At 45.4% G+C, this 22,457-nt stretch overlaps 1 protein-coding gene and 1 long non-coding RNA gene across 2 annotated transcripts in view; one reads left to right on the top strand and one right to left on the bottom strand.

Annotated features, from left to right (window-relative positions):
* The window catches only part of LOC149972163 (uncharacterized), a 240,292-nt gene that overhangs the window by 115,082 nt on the left and 102,753 nt on the right, over positions 1-22,457 (bottom strand). The window lies entirely within an intron of this gene.
* Positions 10,200-22,457, top strand: part of LOC110519337 (M1-specific T cell receptor beta chain) — a 123,746-nt gene continuing 111,488 nt past the window's right edge. Inside the window, exon 1 of the mRNA XM_090221402.1 lies at positions 10,200-10,367. Coding sequence (XP_090077528.1) covers positions 10,316-10,367 — 52 coding nt within the window. The 5' untranslated portion in view covers positions 10,200-10,315. The remainder of the gene's footprint in view (positions 10,368-22,457) is intronic.

Here is a 22,457-nt window from a genome sequence, read left to right as displayed (position 1 = left end):
GTTCCTCTGGTGATACAACTCACCACTATAACTGTCCCTCTGTCTGGAGATACAACTCACCACTATAACTGTTCCTCTGGAGATACAACTCACCACTATAACTGTTCCTCTGGAGATACAACTCACCAATATGACTGTTCCTCTGTCTGGAGATACAACTCACCACTATAACTGTTCCTCTGGAGATACAACTCACCACTATAACTGTTCCTCTGTCTGGAGATACAACTCACCACTATAACTGTTCCACTTGAGATACAACTCACCACTATAACTGTTCCTCTGTCTGGAGATACAACTCACCACTATAACTGTTCCTCTGTCTGGAGATACAACTCACCACTATAACTGTTCCTCTGTCTGGAGATACAACTCACCACTATAACTGTTCCTCTGGAGATACAACTCACCACTATAACTGTCCCTCTGTCTGGAGATACAACTCACCACTATAACTGTTCCTCAGAAGATACAACTCACCACTATAACTGTTCCTCTGGAGATACAACTCACCACTATAACTGTTCCTCTGTCTGGAGATACAACTCACCAGTATAACTGTCCCTCTGTCTGGAGATACAACTCACCACTATAACTGTTCCTCTGGAGATACAACTCACCACTATAACTGTTCCTCTGTCTGGAGATACAACTCACCACTATAACTGTTCCTCTGGAGATACAACTCACCACTATAACTGTCCCTCTGTCTGGAGATACAACTCACCACTATAACTGTTCCTCTGGAGATACAACTCACCACTATAACTGTTCCTCTGGAGATACAACTCACCAATATGACTGTTCCTCTGTCTGGAGATACAACTCACCACTATAACTGTTCCTCTGGAGATACAACTCACCACTATAACTGTTCCTCTGTCTGGAGATACAACTCACCACTATAACTGTTCCACTTGAGATACAACTCACCACTATAACTGTTCCTCTGTCTGGAGATACAACTCACCACTATAACTGTTCCTCTGTCTGGAGATACAACTCACCACTATAACTGTTCCTCTGTCTGGAGATACAACTCACAACTATAACTGTTCCTCTGGAGATACAACTCACCACTATAACTGTCCCTCTGTCTGGAGATACAACTCACCACTATAACTGTTCCTCAGAAGATACAACTCACCACTATAACTGTTACTCTGGAGATACAACTCACCACTATAACTGTTCCTCTGGAGATACAACTCACCACTATAACTGTTCCTCTGTCTGGACATATACAATAATTGTAAAAATATAGACCTAAAATTGGCAAGGTATAATTGACTAGAAAAACAACTTAACTTAAAGGGAAAATGAATAATAACTTAAAGATATAATCCACCCAAAACCACATAGACTCCTCCTGCAGGGTTCATCTCAGGTCTCTGATGTTTTAGATGTTCTCATGAGGAGGCAGCATCCCTCTCTCTATAAGATCACTGAGATGAGTTGATGAGAAGCCTCCTCTAATTCATGTGGAGTGGTTTGTCTGTCTCATTCTTTCTGTTTCCTTAACAGTGAGTCAACATGATCAGAATTATTATCTCCATCACCATGGGTTACACAGCCTGGGCTGCAGGTATTCAGATCATTGATTTCATCAACTAATAATATCCTCATTTGATTGGTTTTCATGTTTCAAGTGAATATGTTTCTCTATCTGTTGTTTCACCTCTCTCTCTCTCTCTCTCTCTCTCTCTCTCTCTCTCTCTCTCTCTCTCTCTGTCTCTCTCTCCAGTTTCTTCTCTCAGTAACCAGGTTCACCAAACACCTGCAGCCCTGTACAAGAACCAGGGAGAGTTGGCTAAGATGGAGTGTTCACATAGTATATCAAACTATAATCGTATCCTCTGGTACAAGCAGTCCATGACAGAGAATTAGTGCTATTAGGATACATGACAGCGAAAACTGCATTTCCTGAGGCTGGATTTGATATAGAAGGAGATGCTAATGCAGGTGGTACCAGCACCTTAACCATCAAACAACTAACTCCAAATAGCAGTGCTGTGTATTACTGTGCTGCTAGTTTACACAGTGCATCAGATATCCCTCTCTGCTCTACAAAAACCTCCTCCCTGGTGTACTGTAGACTAATCACACTGTATCTGACTCTGATTCAATGCCAAAACACTCACCAGCTGGTCTAACAGAAAGGGGAGGTTCCATCTGATATACAGGAGACCATGATACAGTATGGTATGATATCATGTCTTTCCTGTAGGTGGAGTTACAGCTCAACTAATCCATGTGGACTCACCAGACACAGTACCACAGTAAACTATGGTGTGTAGTAAGGAGTCTGAGAGTTGAAGATCCATGTCCTTTTGAAGGTTCATCTGGACTCAGTGTTGAACTAACAATCTTTGTTGGATATTTTCTATCTATTAACCTGAATCTCTTGATTATTATTGGTCACAGATTAGATAATGTCCAAAATAATCTATAATTCCATACATTTCCTGAATGACTACAGTAGTTATAACAAACAGGTCTCTCTCTCCTCTTCTGTAACAGGTGAACTGCTTTTAATGAATTTATTTGCAAATTCTGGTGGAAAATAAGTATTTGGTCAATAACAAACAAGCAAGATTTCTGGCTCTCACAGACCTGTAAATTCTTCTTTAAGAGGGTCCTCTGTCCTCCACTCGTTACCTGTATTCATGGCACCTGTTTGAACTTGTTATCAGTATAAAAGACACCTGTCCACAACCTCAAACAGTCACACTCCAAACTCCACTTTGGCCAAGACCAAAGAGCTGTCAAAGGACAGCAAAAACAAAATTGTAGACCTGCACCAGGCTGGGAAGACTGAATCTGCAATAGGTAAGCAGCTTGGTTTGAAGAAATCAAATGTGGGAGCAAATATTAGGAAATGGAAGACATACAAGACCACTGATAATCTCCCTCGATCTGGGGCTCCACGCAAGATCTCACCCCGGGGGGTCAAAATTATCACAAGAATGGTGAGCAAAAATCCCAGAACTACACGAGGGGACCTAGTGAATGACCTGCAGAGAGCTGGGACCAAAGTAACAAAGCCTACCGTCAGTAACACACTACGCCGCCAGGGACTCAAATCCTGCAGTGCCAGACGTGTCCCCCTGCTTAAGCCAGTACATGCCCAGGCCCGTCTGAAGTTTGCTAGAGAGCATTTGGATGATCCAGAAGAAGATTGTGAGAATGTCATATGGTCAGATGAAACCAAAATATAACTTTTTGTTAAAAACTCAACTCGTCGTGTTTGGAGGACAAAGAATGCTGAGTTGCATCCAAAGAACACCATACCTACTGTGAAGCATGGGGGTGGAAACATCATGCTTTGGGGCTGTTTCTCTGCAAAGGGACCAGGATGACTGATCCATGTAAAGGAAAGAATGAATGGGGCCATGTATCGTGAGATTTTGAGTGAAAACCTCCTTCCATCAGCAAGGGCATTGAAGATGAAACGTGGCTGGGTCTTTCAGCATGACAATGATCCCAAACACACCGCCTGGGCAACGAAGGAGTGGCTTTGTAAAAAGCATTTCAAGGTCCTGGAGTGGCCTAGCCAGTTTCCAGATCTCAACCCCAAAACATCACTGCTCTAGAGGAGATCTGCATGGTGGAATGGGCCAAAATACCAGCAACAGTGTGTGAAAACCTTGCGAAGACTTACAGAAAACGTTTGACCTCTGTCATTGCCAGCAAAGGGTATATAACAAAGTATTGAGATAAACTTTTGTTATTGACCAAGTACTTATTTTCCACCATAATTTGTAAATAAATTAATTAAAAAATCCTACAACGTGATTTTCTAGATTTTTTTCTCAATTTGTCTGTCATAGTTGAAGTGTACCTATGATGAAAATGACAGGCCTCTCTCATCTTTTTAAGTGGGAGAACTTGCACAATTGGTGGCTGACTAAATATTTTTGGCCCCACTGTATCCTGAATGACTACAGTAGTTATAACAAACAGGTCTCTCTCTCCTCTTCTGTAACAGGTGAACGGCTCTGTTCCAGCGTTCCTCAGTCTCCATCTTCAGTATTTCAGAGTTCTGGAGAAACTGCGGTCCTGTTCACACACTCTCCCCAGCTACAACACCATACTGTGGTATCAGCAGGTGGAACACACTAGACATATTTCTAGACTATATTGAAATTGGAGGGCGCGCAATTCAAGTAAATATTTATGATATTAAACATTCATGAACATACAAGTGTCTTATATCATTTAAAAGCTTAACTTATTGTTAATCTAACTGTATTGTCAGATTCCAAAAAGGCTTTATGGCGAAAGCATACCATGCGATTGTCTGAGGACGGCGCCCCACATTAACATATTTTTCAACCAGCACAGGCTTCACAAAATTACAAATAGTGATAAAATAAATCACTTACTTTTGAAGATCTTCCTCTTTTGCAATCCCAAGGGACCCAGCTACAACCTGAGTGGTTCGTTTTGTTCGATAAAATCCATCTTTATATCCCAAAAAGTAAGTTTAGTTGGCACCATTGATTTCAGTAATGCTCAACAGACAGACAAAGGAGTCCAAAAAGCAACCACTAAAATTCGTCCAAACAAGTCAAACAATGTTTTTATTTATCTATCTAAAATGTTAATAAACTAAAATACGGAAAGAAGTATGTTCAATAGGAAAGGCAAATTCATACGTGCGCGCCATCTGCTCACACGCCAAAAGACTGATTTATTGAAATTCAGGAAACTAGACCCTAGCCCAGAGAGGTTTTAAGTTATTGCACAGAACAAAATGTAAGATCTACAAAGCCTTTGTTAACTTCAGACCTTATATCCCAAAACCCCATTATTTCCCCCCTTCATTTCTCCCATAGCAATGGTCAACAAACCAGAGGTAGAAAATGCTGACTCATTTCCATCTCTTAGTACTACAAGCTGGCGAGCTCTATAGGATAGAATATAATATGTAAAGAGCTGATGGTCTCATCATGGACTGTAGGGGGACCTCTAACTTTAATAATGTGAATGTCTCTACAGTCTGAACCACTAATTAGCATGATGTATTCAGATCATCAGTCCCTCCCACTTCACTGACATGTTGAATATGGTGGAACCTGCCGTGGTCTACTGATTGTCATCTATTCATCTATGTGACACTCCTCTTGTTTTATATACATTGATACCAGACTCTTTCCAGCACTCTCACATATAACGTGATCAAACATGTTCACATTTCTCTTCACTGTTACTGTCTCACTGCTCTGTGCTGCAGGTACAGTTTCATAATGTTTCATTTATTTAACCAGGAAAGTTAAGAACAAAATTATTATTTACAATAACTACTCTAGTTATATATATTGATGTTTCCAAGCATATGTTCCTGAGTCTTGATGTATTCAGGTCTAACTGTACCTAACTCTATTGATTTCATTCTCAATGTGTCCTTACAGGTCTTGTTGAGGGGAGTGAAGTCACTCAGACACCCACCATACTCTGGGGACCGAAAGACAGTGATGCTCCGATTAACTGCAGTCACTCTAAGGATTCTAGCTACTACCAGATGTACTGGTACAGACAGCTTCCAGGAGAGGGAATGAAGCTGGTAGTTTACACAAGTACTTATAACATACCAGACTATGGAGCCTTCAGTGAAGACAAATATCCAAAAGTTAAAACTACAGCTAAGAGTGGATCTTTCACAGTGAAGAAGTTGGAGACAGGAGACAACGGCATGTACTTCTGTGCTGTGAGTCAACACAGTGATACAGACAACAAGTACAGCTGCACACAAACCCCAGTATTTCAATAGGATGTAATATAACATATATAGAGATAGTCTCATCACATACTGTAGGGAACCTCTAACTCTAGTTCTTCTAATGTCTGATGGTCTCCTCACATAGTGTAGGGGGACCTCTAACTCTAGTTCTTCTAATGTCTGATGGTTTCACCACATACTGTAGGGGGACCTCTAACTCTAGTTCTTCTAATGTCTGATGGGTTCATTGTCATGATCATGTAATCAGTCATGTTCACAGTGAGGTCCTATGAGCAAGCTTTACAGTACAGGCTTCCTGACACTCCCTCTAACACTGTCACTATCCACCACCCTGAAGGAAACATGCTACTACAACAGCCAATCTCCTTTCACCTCAGCGCTTCACCCAGGAGACACTCATATCACATCCTCATCATCATCGTCTTCCTCAGCATATTCATCATCTTCGTCGTTATCTTTTTCTTCATCATGATGTTCAGAGTTCTGATTCACCTGGCAGCTCTACCACTCTGGGTGACAGGTATTAAATCACTTACGATGAGAAGCATAACGATACTACGAATGTCATCAAACTGAATAAAATATCCTTTCTCTTGCTCCATCTTTCTCATCTTCTCTCCTCTCTCCGTCTCTCCTCTCTTTCTCTGTCACCTTCTCTCCTCTCTCCGTCTCTTCTCTCTTTCTCTGTCACCTTCTCTCCCCTCTCTCTCCCTCCCTCGCTGTGTCCACAGGGCAGTTGTTTAGTAGCATGGTTCATCAGAGGCCTGTGGCACTAACAGAAGGTCCTGGAGGAGACGTTCAACTCACCTGCAGCCATACGATCCCTAACTACTACGTGATACTATGGTACAAACAGTCAGCAGGAGACACTGCTATGAAACTCATTGGTTATGCAAATTACAAGTCAATAACCATGGAGAAATCATTTGAAAAGCACTTCAATGTGAGTGGAGACGGTGGGAAAGAGGCTTATCTTCATCTAGTGAGTCTGAGAGGACCTGAACACAGTGCAGTTTATTACTGTGCAGCCAGCCAACACAGTGATGTAGCCTTCCTCCTGTTCTCTACTAAAACCCTGTCTGATGGTAATATTAGACCACGGCTCAGAACACCTGCATCTGAGGTTTGACTTTGACTCAGGGCCAATGAATAAACACAGATGGATGATGGCATAAGGTGATATCTGTCCTGGTACAGTATACCAGTATCTACAGTTTACTGTCACCACTCATTAACATACATTATGCAATGTTACAATGTCAAATTCCATTACTCCATTTCTATCTATATAAAAATACAAATCCTTTAATGATGTAGATACCGGTATGTTCCACAATACACCTTTAAGTTGAACAGGAGACCTGTAGGTGAACAAGGGATCTGCTTGAATATCAACACAAGTTCTGACGTCAAAGTGATGTCATTTCCTTCCCCTCCGGCAGCTCAGTTCAGCTCCCCTTCTCTATTGACTTATTCTCCTCTCCCCCCTATGGGCTCTGGTCTAAAGTAGTGCACTAGAAAGGGAATAGGGTGCCATTTGGGATGCTGACATACATGTGACACTCCCACTAGATGACATGACATCTCTGACTATCTGAAAACCCTTTCTCCTTGTCCATGTGACTCTTCTCTCCAGAACCATCAACATGATCAAGCTTCTCATACATGTAGCAACTCTACCACTATGGGTTACAGGTACTAAATCCCTCATGAAAGATAGATTTACTACTGAAATATATTGCTGTCAATATGCTGAGTAATACTGTATCTTTCAGATGGTCTGTTTTCATCCACAGGGCTGTCACAAACAGACAAAGTTCACCAGACTCCTACTGCAATACTAAAAGGACCTGAAGACAAAGTTAATCTCTCCTGCAGCCACACTGTTTCAAGTTACAACATGATACTGTGGTACCAACAGTCAGCCCAAAACACTGCTCTGAAACTCATTGGGTATGTGTGGAACACCAGTCCAACGGTGGAAGATTCCTTTAAAGGGCGTTTTGATGTCAGTGGAGATGCTGCAGCTAATAAAATGGCGTATCTACATTTTCCCAAAGTGACAGAAGCTAAAGACAGTGCAGTGTATTTCTGTGCTGCTAGTGAAGCACAGTGTTTCACTATACCCTCTCTCCTCTACAAAAACCCTCTCTGATCCTCTCATATAATACTGACTACAGCTCTATAGACCTGCACCTGTCTTCAACCACTTCAACAACACTTTGCTCTGAACCATTAGATATCAGACAGATGGTAATGATACTGTTATAAGTGGCTAGTTTAGATGCACTTCCTCAGTTCTCCACCAGGAGGGAGTGTTTCTCAACACACATTTAGAAGATGCTGTATCGTGGCACTTTATGGGCCCTGGTCAAAGTTAGTGCACTATATAGGGAATAGGGGATTTAGACGCTTTCTAAATGTGTGTGGTCCCGGATCAGCCGGCGGTATAGGAGGAACCTAGGGAATATGGACCGGGGCCGGCGGTATGTGAGGGCCCTAGGGGGTCAAAGACAGGGCTGGCGGTATGTGAGGGCCCTAGGGGGCCTGGGACAGGACCGGTGGTACGGGAGGGCCCTAGGGGGCCTGGGCCAGGGCCGGTGGTACGAGAGGGCCCTAGGGGGCCTGGGACAGGGCCGGTGGTACGTGAGGACCCTTGCCGGCCTGGGCCTGGTGACCCTCTGTCTCTGTATATGTAGACCATGTATCTGATTCTGTCGGGACAAAAAATAAATAGTGTATGGCGTGTGATACATTCTCTGTCCAGACTTCATCAGATACAAGGACTACATACTGTATTGAGTGACTGAGCATGGGATACAACTCACCACTGTAACTGTTCCTCTGTCTGGAGATACAACTCACCACTATAACTGTTCCTCTGTCTGAAGATACAACTCACCACTATAACTGTTCCTCTGGAGATACAACTCACCACTATAACTGTTCCTCTGTCTGGAGATACAACTCACCACTATAACTGTTCCTCTGTCTGGAGATACAACTCACCACTATAACTGTTCCTCTGTCTGGAGATACAACTCATCACTATAACTGTTCCTCTGTCTGGAGATACAACTCACCACTATAACTGTTCCTCTGTCTGGAGATACAACTCACTACTATAACTGTTCCTCTGTCTGGAGATACAACTCACCACTATAACTGTTCCTCTGTCTGGAGATGCAACTCACCACTACAACTGTTCCTCTGTCTGGAGATACAACTCACCACTATAACTGTTCCTCTGTCTGGAGATACAACTCACCACTATAACTGTTCCTCTGTCTGGAGATGCAACTCACCACTACAACTGTTCCTCTGTCTGGAGATACAACTCACCACTATAACTGTTCCTCTGTCTGGAGATACAACTCACCACTATAACTGTTCCTCTGTCTGGAGAAACAACTCACCACTCTAACTGTTCCTCTGTCTGGAGATACAACTCACCGCTATAACTGTTCCTCTGGAGATACAACTCACCACTATAACTGTTCCTCTGGAGATACAACTCACCACTATAACTGCGCCTCTGTCTGGAGATACAACTCACCACTATAACTGTTCCTCTGGAGATACAACTCACCACTATAACTGTTCCTCTGGAGATACAACTCACCACTATAACTGTTCCTCTGTCTGGAGATACAACTCACCACTATAACTGTTCCTCTGGAGATACAACTCACCACCATAACTGTTCCTCTGGAGATACAACTCACCACTATAACTGTTCCTCTGGAGATACAACTCACCACTATAACTGTTCCTCTGTCTGAAGATACAACTCACCACTATAACTGTTCCTCTGTCTGGAGATACAACTCACCACTATAACTGTTCCTCTGTCTGGAGATACAACTCACCACTATAACTGTTCCTCTGGAGATACAACTCACCACTATAACTGTTCCTCTGGAGATACAACTCACCACTATAACTGTTCCTCTGTCTGAAGATACAACTCACCACTATAACTGTTCCTCTGTCTGGAGATACAACTCACCACTATAACTGTTCCTCTGGAGATACAACTGACCACTATAACTGTTCCTCTGTCTGAAGATACAACTCACCACTATAACTGTTCCTCTGTCTGGAGATACAACTCACCACTATAACTGTTCCTCTGTCTGGAGATACAACTCACCACTATAACTGTTCCTCTGGAGATACAACTCACCACTATAACTGTTCCTCTGGAGATCCAACTCACTACTATAACTGTTCCTCTGTCTGGAGATACAACTCGCCACTATAACTGTTCCTCTGTCTGGACATATACAATAATTGTAAAATTATAGACCTAAAATTGGCAAGGTATAATTGACTAGAAAAACAACTTAACTTAAAGGGAAAATGAATAATAACTTAAAGGTATAATCCACCCAAAACCACATAGACTCCTCCTGCAGGGTTCATCTCAGGTCTCTGATGTTTTAGATGTTCTCATAAGGAGGCAGCATCCCTCTATAAGATCACTGAGATGAGTTGATGAGAAGCCTCCTCTAATTCATGTGGAGTGGTTTGTCTGTCTCGTTCTTTCTGTCTCCTTAACAGGGAGTCAACATGATCAGAATTCTTATCTCCATCACCATGGGTTACACAGCCTGGGCTGCAGGTATTCAGATCATTGATTTCATCAACTAATAATATCCTCATTTGATTGGTTTTCATGTTTCAGGTGAATATGTTTCTCTATCTGTTGTTTCAATTCTATCTCTATCTCTCTTTCTCTGTCTCCAGGTTCTTATTTTTTTATGTTTCAAGTAAACATGTTAGTCTCACTCACTCTCTCTCTCTCTCTCTCTCTCTCTCTCTCTCTCTCTCAATCTCTTTCTCGCTTTGTATCTCTCTCTCACTCTCTCTCTTTCTCTCTCTCTCTCTCTCTCCGTCTCTCTCTCCAGGTTCCTCTCCGGGTAATCAGGTTCACCAGGGACCTGCAGACCTGTACAAGAACCAGGGAGAGTTGGCTAAGATGGAGTGTTCACATAGTATATTGAGCTATAATGTCATCCTCTGGTACAAGCAGTCCAACTACAGAGAATTTGTGTTTTTAGGATACATGATCGGGACATCTGGTTCTCCTGAGGCTGGATTTGATATAGAAGGAGATGCTAATGCAGGTGGTACCAGCACCTTAACCATCAAACAACTAACTCCAAATAGCAGTGCTGTGTATTACTGTGCTGCTAGTTTACACAGTGCATCAGATCTCCCTCTCTGCTCTACAAAAACCTCTTCCCTGGTGTACTGTAGACTAATCACACCTGTATTAACATCACACTGTATCTGACTCTGATTCAATGCCAAAACACTCACCAGCTGGTCTAATAGAAAGGGGAGGTTCCCTCTGATATACAGGAGACCATGATACAGTATGGTATGATATCATGTCTTTCCTGTAGGTGGAGTTACAGCTCAACTTATCCATGTGGACTCACCAGACACAGTACCACAGTAAACTATGGTGTGTAGTAAGGAGTCTGAGAGTTGAAGATCCATGTCCTTTTGAATGTTCATCTGGACTCAGTGTTGAACTAACAATCTTTCACTGTTGAATATTTTCTACCTATTAACCTGAATCTCTAGATTATTATGGAATACAGATTAGATACAATCTAAAATAATCTATAAATCCATATACTTCCTGAATGACTACAGTAGTTATCACAAACAGGTCTCTCTCTCCTCTTCTGTAACAGTTGAACTGCTCTGTTACAGCGTTCCTCAGTCTCCATCTTCAGTATTTCAGAGTTCTGGAGAAACTGTTGTCCTGTTCACACACTCTCCCCAGCTACAACACCATACTGTGGAATCAGCAGGTGGAACACACTCTCCAGCTACAACACCATACTGTGGTATCAGCAGGTGGAACACACTCTCCCCAGCTACAATACCATACTGTGGTATCACTAGGTGGAACACACTCTCCAGCTACAACACCATACTGTGGTATCAGCAGGTGGAACACACTCTCCCCAGCTACAACACCATACTGTGGTATCAGCAGGTAGAACACACTCTTCCCAGCTACAACACCATACTGTGGTATCAGCAGGTGGAACACACTCTCCCCAGCTACAACACCATACTGTGGTATCAGCAGTTGAAGCTGCTCTGATATATCTACCATGATGGGGTAGACCTAGAGACTGAAGGTGCTCTGATATATCTACCATGATGTGGTATACCTAGAGACTGAAGGTGCTCTGATATATCTACCATGATGTGGTATACCTAGAGACTGAAGGTGCTCTGATATATCTACCATGATGGGGTATACCTAGAGACTGAAGCTGCTCTGATATATCTACCATGATGGGTTAAACCTAGAGACTGAAGCTGGTCTGATATATCTACCATGATGGGGTTTACTAGAGACTGAAGCTGCTCTGATATATCTACCATGATGAGGTAAACCTAGAGACTGAAGCTGCTCTGATATCCCAGCTAGCAGTAAGTAATCAGCCCATCAGTACACCGGGCCGTATCCGTCTACCGTAATTCAGTCTACGTTGCCAGTATCTTTCCAGAATCCCCCAACCCCTCAGAAGCGACGTAACGCAAATTAAAAACAATGTTTCCAAATTTCCCGATTTAGTAATTTTAAATATTACTTTTATACATTTTATACATACAAATTATAAACATCCACAAAAAAAATATTGTTTGTCATAGGAAGCAACATATGTGTCAGTGTGCTCCCAGCACACCACAGGACTCACTACAGCGTGATGGGACAAGGACATCCCTGCCGTCCAAACCCTCCAATAACTAGGACGACGCTGGGCAAATTGTGCGTATCCTCACAGGTCACCCAGTCGTGACTGGCACGGGTCTCGAACCAGCATCTGTAGCAACGAAGTTTGCACTACGATGCAGTGTCCTAGACCGCTGCACCACTCTGGAGACTCCATCCACAAAGTTCTTAATGCTTATAAATTGTCTTGCAGTAATATCAAAATACTAAAATACTACACAGGACTTTTAAAGAATTACATTTAAATGATAATTGTATTTTTTGATCACAGAAACAATGAGACAATATGGAAAAATAAATATTGAAATGTAAATTATATACAGCAGCCTATGTAATCATCTGTCAGAGAGTAGCCACAATCGGCCCCAAGTAATACATTTGGGCCAGGTAACTCTCACCGGAATCTATCTCTAATATTGTATAGCTTTGGGATCGTGACAATACGTACTTTGAGGAAAATAGGACATTTTCTCGACTCATATCCCGACTTTGAGAAGGGATTGTGTGATGGTTAGTTTAGCAACTGCGTGACGCAGCATGACAACATTTTATAAACTGGTCGATAATATGCTGGGTGGGGTGTTTTCTACACCAATGAGATTCCTATCTCGTTTATCTAATATATTTGGCACTGCTGTTTCAGCTGTTATACTTGTTTTAGATGATGTTTTAAATTGCATAGATCATAAATGTCATTGTGCTGCCATATTTCTAGACTTTCCCTAGGCATTCAACACCATTGAACATTCCCTACTCATTCAAAAACTGTCTGAAATGGGCCTGGACAATGAGTCTTGCAAATGGTTTAAGAACTATCTGACAGACAGGACACAATGTGTGCATTCTGATGGTATTGAGTCTAGTTTCCTGGATATTAGGTGTTCCACAGGGCTCAGTATTGGGACCAGTTCTCTTTACTATTCATATGAATAATATTGGTCTTTGTATTAAATCCCTTGATATTGTAACGGCGTTCTTCGTTTGTTGAGAGAGAGGACCGAAATGCAGCGTGGTGATTACTCATGTTCTTTAATCAATAATTGACGATACATGAAATAACTAAACGAATACGAAAACAACAAACGGAACGTGAAACCTAATACAGCCTATCTGGTGAACACTACACAAAGACAGGAACAATCACCCACAAACACACAGTGAAACCCAGGCTACCTAAATATGGTTCCCAATCAGAGACAATGACGAACACCTGCCTCTGATTGAGAACCATATCAGGCCGAACATAGAACTAGACCAAAACATAGAAAAACAAACATAGACTACCCACCCAACTCACGCCCTGACCATACTAAATAAATACAAAAACAACGGAAATAGAGGTCAGAACGTGACAGTACCCCCCCCCAAAGGTGCGGACTCCGGCCGCAAAACCTTGACCTATAGGGGAGGGTCTGGGTGGGCGTCTGTCCGCGGTGGCGGCTCTGGCGCGGGACGCGGACCCCACTTCGCCATTGTCCTAGTCCGCCTTATTGTCCGCCTCCGTGGCTTACTCACCCTGCCCACCCCTCTCAATGACCCCACTGGACAGAGGGGCTGCTTGGGACAGAGGGGCAGCTGCTCGGGACAGAGGGGCAGCTGCTCGGGACAGAGGGGCAGCTGCCCGGGACAGAGGGACGGCAGCTGCTCGGGACAGAGGGACGGCAGCTCGGGACAGAGGGGCGGCAGCAGCTTGGGACAGAGGGGCGACAGCTGCTCTGGACAGAGGGGCAGCTGCTCGGGCGGCCCCTGGCTGACTGACGGCACTGGCGGCCCCTGGCTTACTGGCGGCACTGGCGGCCCCTGGCTTACTGGCGGCCCCTGGCTGACTGGCGGCACTGGCGGCCCCTGGCTGACTGGCGGCACTGGCGGCCCCTGGCTGACTGGCGGCACTGGCGGCCCCTGGCTGACTGGCGGCACTGGCGGCCCCTGGCTGACTGGCGGCACTGGCGGCCCCTGGCTGACTGGCGGCACTGGCGGCCCCTGGCTGACTGGCGGCACTGGCGGCCCCTGGCTGACGGGCGGCACTGGCGGCCCCTGGCTGACGGGCGGCACTGGCGGCTCCTGGCAGACGGGCGGCACTGGCGGCGCTGGGCAGACGGGCGGCACTGGCGGCGCTGGGCAGACGGGCGGCGTTGGCGGCGCTGGGCAGACGGGCGGCGTTGGCGGCGCTGGGCAGACGGGCGGCGTTGGCGGCGCTGGGCAGACGGGAAGCTCAGCTGGCGCTGGGCAGACGGGAAGCTCCGGCAACGCTGGAGAAAAGGAAGGCCCTGGTAGCGCCGGAGAGGCGGGAGACTCCGGCAGCGGCGCCGGACAGGCGGGAGGCTCCGGCAGCGGCGCCGGATTGGCGGGAGGCTCCGGCAGCGGCGCCGGACAGGCGGGAGGCTCCGGCAGCGGCGCCGGACAGGCGGGAGGCTCCGGCAGCGGCGCCGGACAGGCGGGAGGCTCCGGCAGCGGCGCCGGACAGGCGGGAGGCTCCGGCAGAGGCGCCGGACAGGCGGGAGGCTCCGGCAGAGGCGCCGGACAGGCGGGAGGCTCCGGCAGAGGCGCCGGACAGGCGGGAGGCTCCGGCAGAGGCGCCGGACAGGCGGGAGGCTCCGGCAGATGCGCCGGACAGGCGGGAGGCTCCGGCAGCGGCGCCGGACAGGCGGGAGGCTCCGGCAGAGGCGCCGGACAGGCGGGAGGCTCCTGCAGAGGCGCCGGACAGGCGGGAGGCTCCGGCAGATGCGCCGGACAGGCGGGAGGCTCCGGCAGCGGCGCCGGACAGGCGGGAGGCTCCGGCAGAGGCGCCGGACAGGCGGGAGGCTCCGGCAGAGGCGCCGGACAGGCGGGAGGCTCCGGCAGCGCTGGAGAGGAGGAAGGCTCTGGTAGCGCCGGAGAGGCGGGAGACTCCGGCAGCGCTGGAGAGGAGGAAGGCTCTGGACGGATGGGCCGGAGAGACAGCCTGGTACGGGGAGCTGCCACCGGAGGGCTGGGGTGTGGAGGTGGTGACGGATAGACCGGGCCGTGCAGGCGCACTGGAGCTCTTGAGCACCGAGCCTGCCCAACCTTACCCGGTTGAATGGTCCCGGTCGCCCTGCCAGTGCGGCGAGGTGGAATAGCCCGCACTGGGCTATGCAGGCGAACCGGGGACACCGTGCGCAAGGCTGGTGCCATGTAAGCCGGCCCAAGGAGACGCACTGGAGACCAGATGCGTAGAGCCGGCTTCATGGCACTTGGCTCGATGCCCACTCTAGCCCGGCCGATACGCGGAGCTGGAATGTACCGCACCGGGCTGTGCACCCGCACTGGGGACACCGTGCGCTCCACAGCATAACACGGTGCCTGCCCGGTCTCTCTAGCCCCCCGGTAACCACAGGGAGTTTGCGCAGGTCTCCTACCTGGCCTAGCCATACTCCCTGTTAGCCCCCCCCCAAGAAATTTTTGGGGCTGACTCCCGGGCTTCCATCCACGACGCCGCGCTGCCTCCTCATACCAGCGCCTCTCCGCTTTCGCCGCCTCCCGTTCTTCCTTGGGGCGGCGATATTCTCCTGGCTGAGCCCAAGGTCCTTTACCGTCTAATTCGTCCTCCCAACTAGTATACTCCATGCCATTGCTGTCCATAACGTCCTCCCTTCGCTGCTGCCTGTTAACACGCTGCTCGGTCCGGGTGAGGTGGGTGATTCTGTAACGGCGTTCTTCGTTTGTTGAGAGAGAGGACCGAAATGCAGCGTGGTGATTACTCATGTTCTTTAATCAATAATTGACGATACATGAAATAACTAAACGAATACGAAAACAACAAACGGAACGTGAAACCTAATACAGCCTATCTGGTGAACACTACACAAAGACAGGAACAATCACCCACAAACACACAGTGAAACCCAGGCTACCTAAATATGGTTCCCAATCAGAGACAATGACGAACACCTGCCTCTGATTGAGAACCATATCAGGCCGAACATAGAACTAGACCAAAACATAGAAAAACAAACATAGACTACCCACCCAACTCACGCCCTGACCATACTAAATAAATACAAAAACAACGGAAATAGAGGTCAGAACGTGACAGATATTTTTCTGTATGCAGATGATATGGTTATGTTTGCCATAGCACTGATTGTTAATTAGGGCTAGGTGTCCCGCTAGCGCGCAATTCAAGTAAATATTTATAATATTAAACATTCATGAACATATCTTATATCATTTAAAAGCTTAACTTCTTGTTAATCTAACTGTATTGTCAGATTCCAAAAAGGCTTCACGGCGAAAGCATACCATGCGATTGTCTGAGGACGGCGCCCCAAATTAACATATTTTTCAACCAGCACAGGCTACACAAAATCACAAATAGTGATAAAATAAATCACTTACCTTTGAAGATCTTGCTCTTTTGCAATCCCAAGGGTCCCAGCTACAACCTGAGTGGTTAGTTTTGTTCGATAAAATACATCTTTATATCCCAAAAAGTAAGTTTAGTTGGCACCATTGATTTCAGTAATGCTCAACAGACAGACAAAGGAGTCCAAAAGCAACCACGAAAATTCGTCCAAACAAGTCAAACAATGTTTTTATTTATCTATCTAAAATTTTAATAAACTAAAACACGGCAAAGAAGTATGTTCAATAGGAAAGGCAAATTCATACGTGCTGCTCACACGCCAAAAGACTGATTTATTGAAATTCAGGAAACTAGACCCGAGCCCAGAGAGGTTTTAAGTTGTTGCACAGAACAAAATGTATAAGATCTACAAAGCCTGTGTTAACTTCAGACCTTATATCCCAAAACCCCATTATTTCCCCCCTTCATTTCTCCCATAGCAATGGTCAACAAACCAGAGGTAGAAAATGCTGACTCATTTCCGTGTTTTAGGACTACAAGCTGGCGAGCTCTATAGGATAGAATATAATATGTAAAGAGCTGATGGTCTCATCATGGACTGTAGGGGGACCTCTAACTTTAATAATGTGAATGTCTCTACAGTCTGAACCACTAATTAGCATGATGTATTCAGATCATCAGTCCCTCCCACTTCACTGACATGTTGAATATGGTGGAACCTGCCGTGGTCTACTGATTGTCATCTATTCATCTATGTGACACTCCTCTTGTTTTATATACATTGATACCAGACTCTTTCCAGCACTCTCACATATAACGTGATCAAACATGTTCACATTTCTCTTCACTGTTACTGTCTCACTGCTCTGTGCTGCAGGTACAGTTTCATAATGTTTCATTTATTTAACCAGGAAAGTTAAGAACAAAATTATTATTTACAATGAAGGACTTCTCTAGTTATAGATATTGATGTTTCCAAGCATATGTTCCTGAGTCTTGATGTATTCAGGTCTAACTGTACCTAACTCTATTGATTTCATTCTCACTGTGTCCTTACAGGTCTTGTTGAGTGGAGTGAAGTCACTCAGACACCCACCATACTCTGGGAACTGAAAGAACGTGATGCTCTGATGAACTGCAGTCACACTAAGGGATCTGGCTACTTCCAGATGTACTGGTACAGACAGCTTCCAGGAGAGGGAATGAAGCAGGTAGTCTTCATTACTCCCAGTTCTCAACCTGACTATTCAGGGGGATTCAGTAAAGACAAATTCTCAGCCAGCAAGGCTGTAGCTGAGAGTGGATCTTTCACAGTGAAGAAGTTGGAGACAGGAGACAGTGGAATGTACTTCTGTGCTGTGAGTCAACACAGTGATACAGACAACAAGTACAGCTGCACAAAAACCCCAGTATTTCAACAGGATGTAACATAATATGTAAAGAGATGGTCTCATCACATACTGTAGGGGGACCTCTAACTCTAGTTATTCTAATGTCTGATGGTCTCATCACATACTGTAGGGGGACCTCTAACTCTAGTTCTTCTAATGTCTGATGGTCTCATCACATACTGTAGGGGGACCTCTAACTCTAGTTCTTCTAATGTCTGATGGTCTCATCACATACTGTAGGGGGACCTCTAACTCTAGTTCTTCTAATGTCTGATGGTCTCATCACATACTGTAGGGGGACCTCTAACTCTAGTTGTTCTAATGTCTGATGGTCTCCTCACATACTGTAGGGGGACCTCTAACTCTAGTTCTTCTAATGTCTGATGGTCTCATCACATACTGTAGGGGGACGTCTAACTCTAGTTGTTCTAATGTCTGATGGTCTCCTCACATACTGTAGGGGGACCTCTAACTCTAGTTCTTCTAATGTCTGAAGTTCTCATCACATACTGTAGGGGGACCTCTAACTCTAGTTCTTCTAATGTCTGATGGTCTCATCACATACTGTAGGGGGACCTCTAACTCTAGTTGTTCTAATGTCTGATGGTCTCATCACATACTGTAGGGGGACCTCTAACTCTAGTTCTTCTAATGTCTGATGGTCTCATCACATACTGTAGGGGGATCTCTAACTCTAGTTCTTCTAATGTCTGATGGTCTCATCACATACTGTAGGGGGACCTCTAACTCTAGTTCTTCTAATGTCTGATGGGTTCATTGTCATGATCATGTAATCAGTCATGTTCACAGTGAGGTCCTATGAGCAGGCTTTACAGTACAGGCTTCCTGACACTCCCTCTAACACTGTCACTATCCACCACCCTGAAGGAAACATGCTACTACAACAGCCAATCTCCTTTCACCTCAGAGCTTCATCCAGGAGGCACTCATATCACATCATCATCGTCTTCTTCAGCATGTTCATCATCTTCATCATTATCTTTTTCTTCATCATGATGTTCAGAGTTCTGATTCACCTGGCAGCTCTACCACTCTGGGTGACAGGTATTAAATCACTTAAGATGAGAAGCCTAACGATACTACGAATGTCATCAAACTGAATAAAATATCCTTTCTCTCACATCTTCTCTCTCTATGTTTCTCTCTCTCCGTCTCTCCCCTCTTCCTTCTCCCTCTCTCTCTCCTCTCCTTCTCTCCCCTCTTCTCCCTCTCCTCTCTCTCCTCTCCTTTCTCTCTCTGTCCACAGGGCAGTCGTTTAGTAGCATGGTTCATCAGAGGCCTGTGGCACTAACAGAAGGTCCTGGAGGAGACGTTCAACTCACCTGCAGCCATACGATCCCTAACTACTACGTGATACTATGGTACAAACAGTCAGCAGGAGACACTGCTATGAAACTCATTGGTTATGCATATACCAAGTCAATAACCATGGAGAAATCATTTGAAAAGCACTTCAATGTGAGTGGAGACGGTGGGAAAGAGGCTTATCTTCATCTAGTGAGTCTGAGAGGACCTGAACACAGTGCAGTTTATTACTGTGCAGCCAGCCAACACAGTGATGTAGACTTCCACCTGTTCTCTACTAAAACCCTGTCTGATGGTAATATTAGACCACGGCTCAGAACACCTGCATCTGAGGTTTGACTTTGACTCAGTGCCAATGAATAAACACATGTGGATGATGGCATAAGGTGATATCTGTCCTGGTACAGTATACCAGTATTTACAGTTTACTGTCATCACTCATTAACATGTATTATTCAATGTTACAATGTCAAATTCCATTACTCCCACCTGCATAGATGTGATTCACATGACCTTTCTCTCTCTCGAAGTCAGTCCAGTGTATTACTGTTCTGATCTGAAGTCAGTACAGTGTATTACTGTTCTGACCTGAAGTCAGTACAGTGCATTACTGTTCTGAAGTCAGTGCAGTGTATTACTGTTCTGATCTGAAGTCAGTCCAGTGTATTACTGTTCTGATCTGAAGTCAGTTCAGTGTATTACTGTTCTGATCTCAAGTCAGTGCAGTGTATTACTGTTCTGATCTGAAGTCAGTCCAGTGTATTACTGTTCTGACCTGAAGTCAGTTCAGTGTATTACTGTTCTGAAGTCAGTTCAGTGTATTACTGTTCTGACCTGAAGTCAACACAGTGATGTAGATCCCCTTCTCTCTCCTCCAAAAGCCCCTTCTGATCCTTTACTCCATATCTGCAGTGTACATCAACACCCAGCACACCTGCTGTCCACCGCTGTAGATGTCTGAGCACATGGAGGAAGTTGATATCAAACCTCAAGACCAAATAATGTGGTTGATGTTGTTGTCTTGAAGAAACGGTTCAGGTATTTCTTCAAATAACATCCTATTTCTAGTGTGATGACTGCAGAATCTATAACACAGATCACATCTAAAGACTAAAAAAAGACAAATCCTTTAATGATGTAGATACCGGTATGTTCCACAATACACCTTTAAGTTGAACAGGAGACCTGTAGGTGAACAAGGGATCTGCTTGAATATCAACACAAATTCTGACGTCAAAGTGATGTAATTTCCTTCCCCTCCGGCAGCTCAGTTCAGCTCCCCTTCTCTATTGACTTATTCTCCTCTCCCCCTATGGGCTCTGGTCTAAAGTAGTGCACTAGAAAGGGAATAGGGTGCCATTTGGGATGCTGACATACATTTGACACTCCCAGTAGATGCCATGACATCTCTGACTATCTGAAAACCCTTTCTCCTTGTCCATGTGACTCTTCTCTCCAGAACCATCAACATGATCAAGCTTCTCATACATGTAGCAACTCTACCACTATGGGTGACAGGTGCTAAATCCCTCATGAAAGATAGATTTACTACTGAAATATATTGAGTTTACTGAGTATTACTGTATATTTCATATGGTCTGTTTTCATCCACAGGGCTGTCACAAACAGACAAAGTTCACCAGACTCCTACTGCAATACTAAAAGGTCCTGAAGACAAAGTTAATCTCTCCTGCAGCCACACTGATTCAAATTACAACATGATACTGTGGTACCAACAGTCAGCCCAAAACACTGGTCTGAAACTCATTGGGTATGTGAGAAACACCAGTCCAACGGTGGAAGATTCCTTTAAAGGGCGTTTTGATGTCAGTGGAGATGCTGCAGCTAATAAAATGGCGTATCTACATTTTCCCAAAGTGCCAGAAGCTGAAGACAGTGCAGTGTATTTCTGTGCTGCTAGTGAAGCACAGTGTTTCACTATACCCTCTCTCCTCTACAAAAACCCTCTCTGATCCTCTCATATAATACTGACTACAGCTCTATACACCTGCACCTGTCTTCAACCACTTCAACAACACTTTGCTATGAACCATTAGATATCAGACAGATGTTAATGATACTGTTATAAGTGGCTAGTTTAGATGGTTTAGGTGCACTTCCTCAGTTCTCCACCAGGAGGAAGTGTTTCTCAACACACATTTAGAAGATGCTGTATCGTGGCACTTTATGGTCCCCGGTCAAAGTTAGTGCACTATATAGGGAATAGGGTGTCACTTGGGACAGTATGGGTGCCTGGACCAGGGCCTGTGGTATTGGAGGGCCCTACGGGGCCTGAGGCAGTGCCTGTGGCATGGGAGGGCCTTAGGGGTCTGAGACAGGGCCGGTGGTGTTGGAGGGCTCTAGGTGTCCTGGGCCATGGAACGTGGTATGGGAGGGACCTAGGGAGCCTGGGCCAGGGAATTTGGTGTGGGAGTGCCCTGGGGGCCAGGGAATGTGGTATGGGAGGGCCCTCATACTTTCTCTGTCCAGACATGATCAGATACAAGGGCTACATACTGTATTGAGTGACTGAGCATGGGTGAATGAGTGTGTGTGTATATGTGTATGTGAAGTGTCTCAGTATCAGTGTGTGTGGCTGAGTGGTAGAGACCTGAGGATGGCTGAGTAGTAGAGACCTGAGGATGGCTGAGTAGTAGAGACCTGAGGATGGCTGAGTAGTAGAGACCTGAGAATGGCTGAGTAGTAGAAACCTGAGGATGTCTGAGTGGTAGAGACCTGAGAATGGCTGAGTGGTAAAGACCTGAGGATGGCTGAGTAGTAGAGACCTGAGGATGGCTGAGTGGTAGAGACCTGAGGATGGCTGAGTGGTAGAGACCTGAGGATGGCTGAGTAGTAGAGACCTGAGGATGGCTGAGTGGTAGAGACCTGAGGATGGCTGAGTGGTAG

Source organism: Oncorhynchus mykiss, chromosome 25, assembly GCF_057628025.1.
Source record: "Oncorhynchus mykiss isolate SJ-2025 chromosome 25, ASM5762802v1, whole genome shotgun sequence".
In the NCBI taxonomy this organism is placed as follows: Eukaryota; Metazoa; Chordata; class Actinopteri; order Salmoniformes; family Salmonidae; genus Oncorhynchus; species Oncorhynchus mykiss.
The sequence above is the reverse complement of the archived record's forward strand: the minus strand, read 5'-3'. Positions and strand labels throughout refer to the sequence as shown.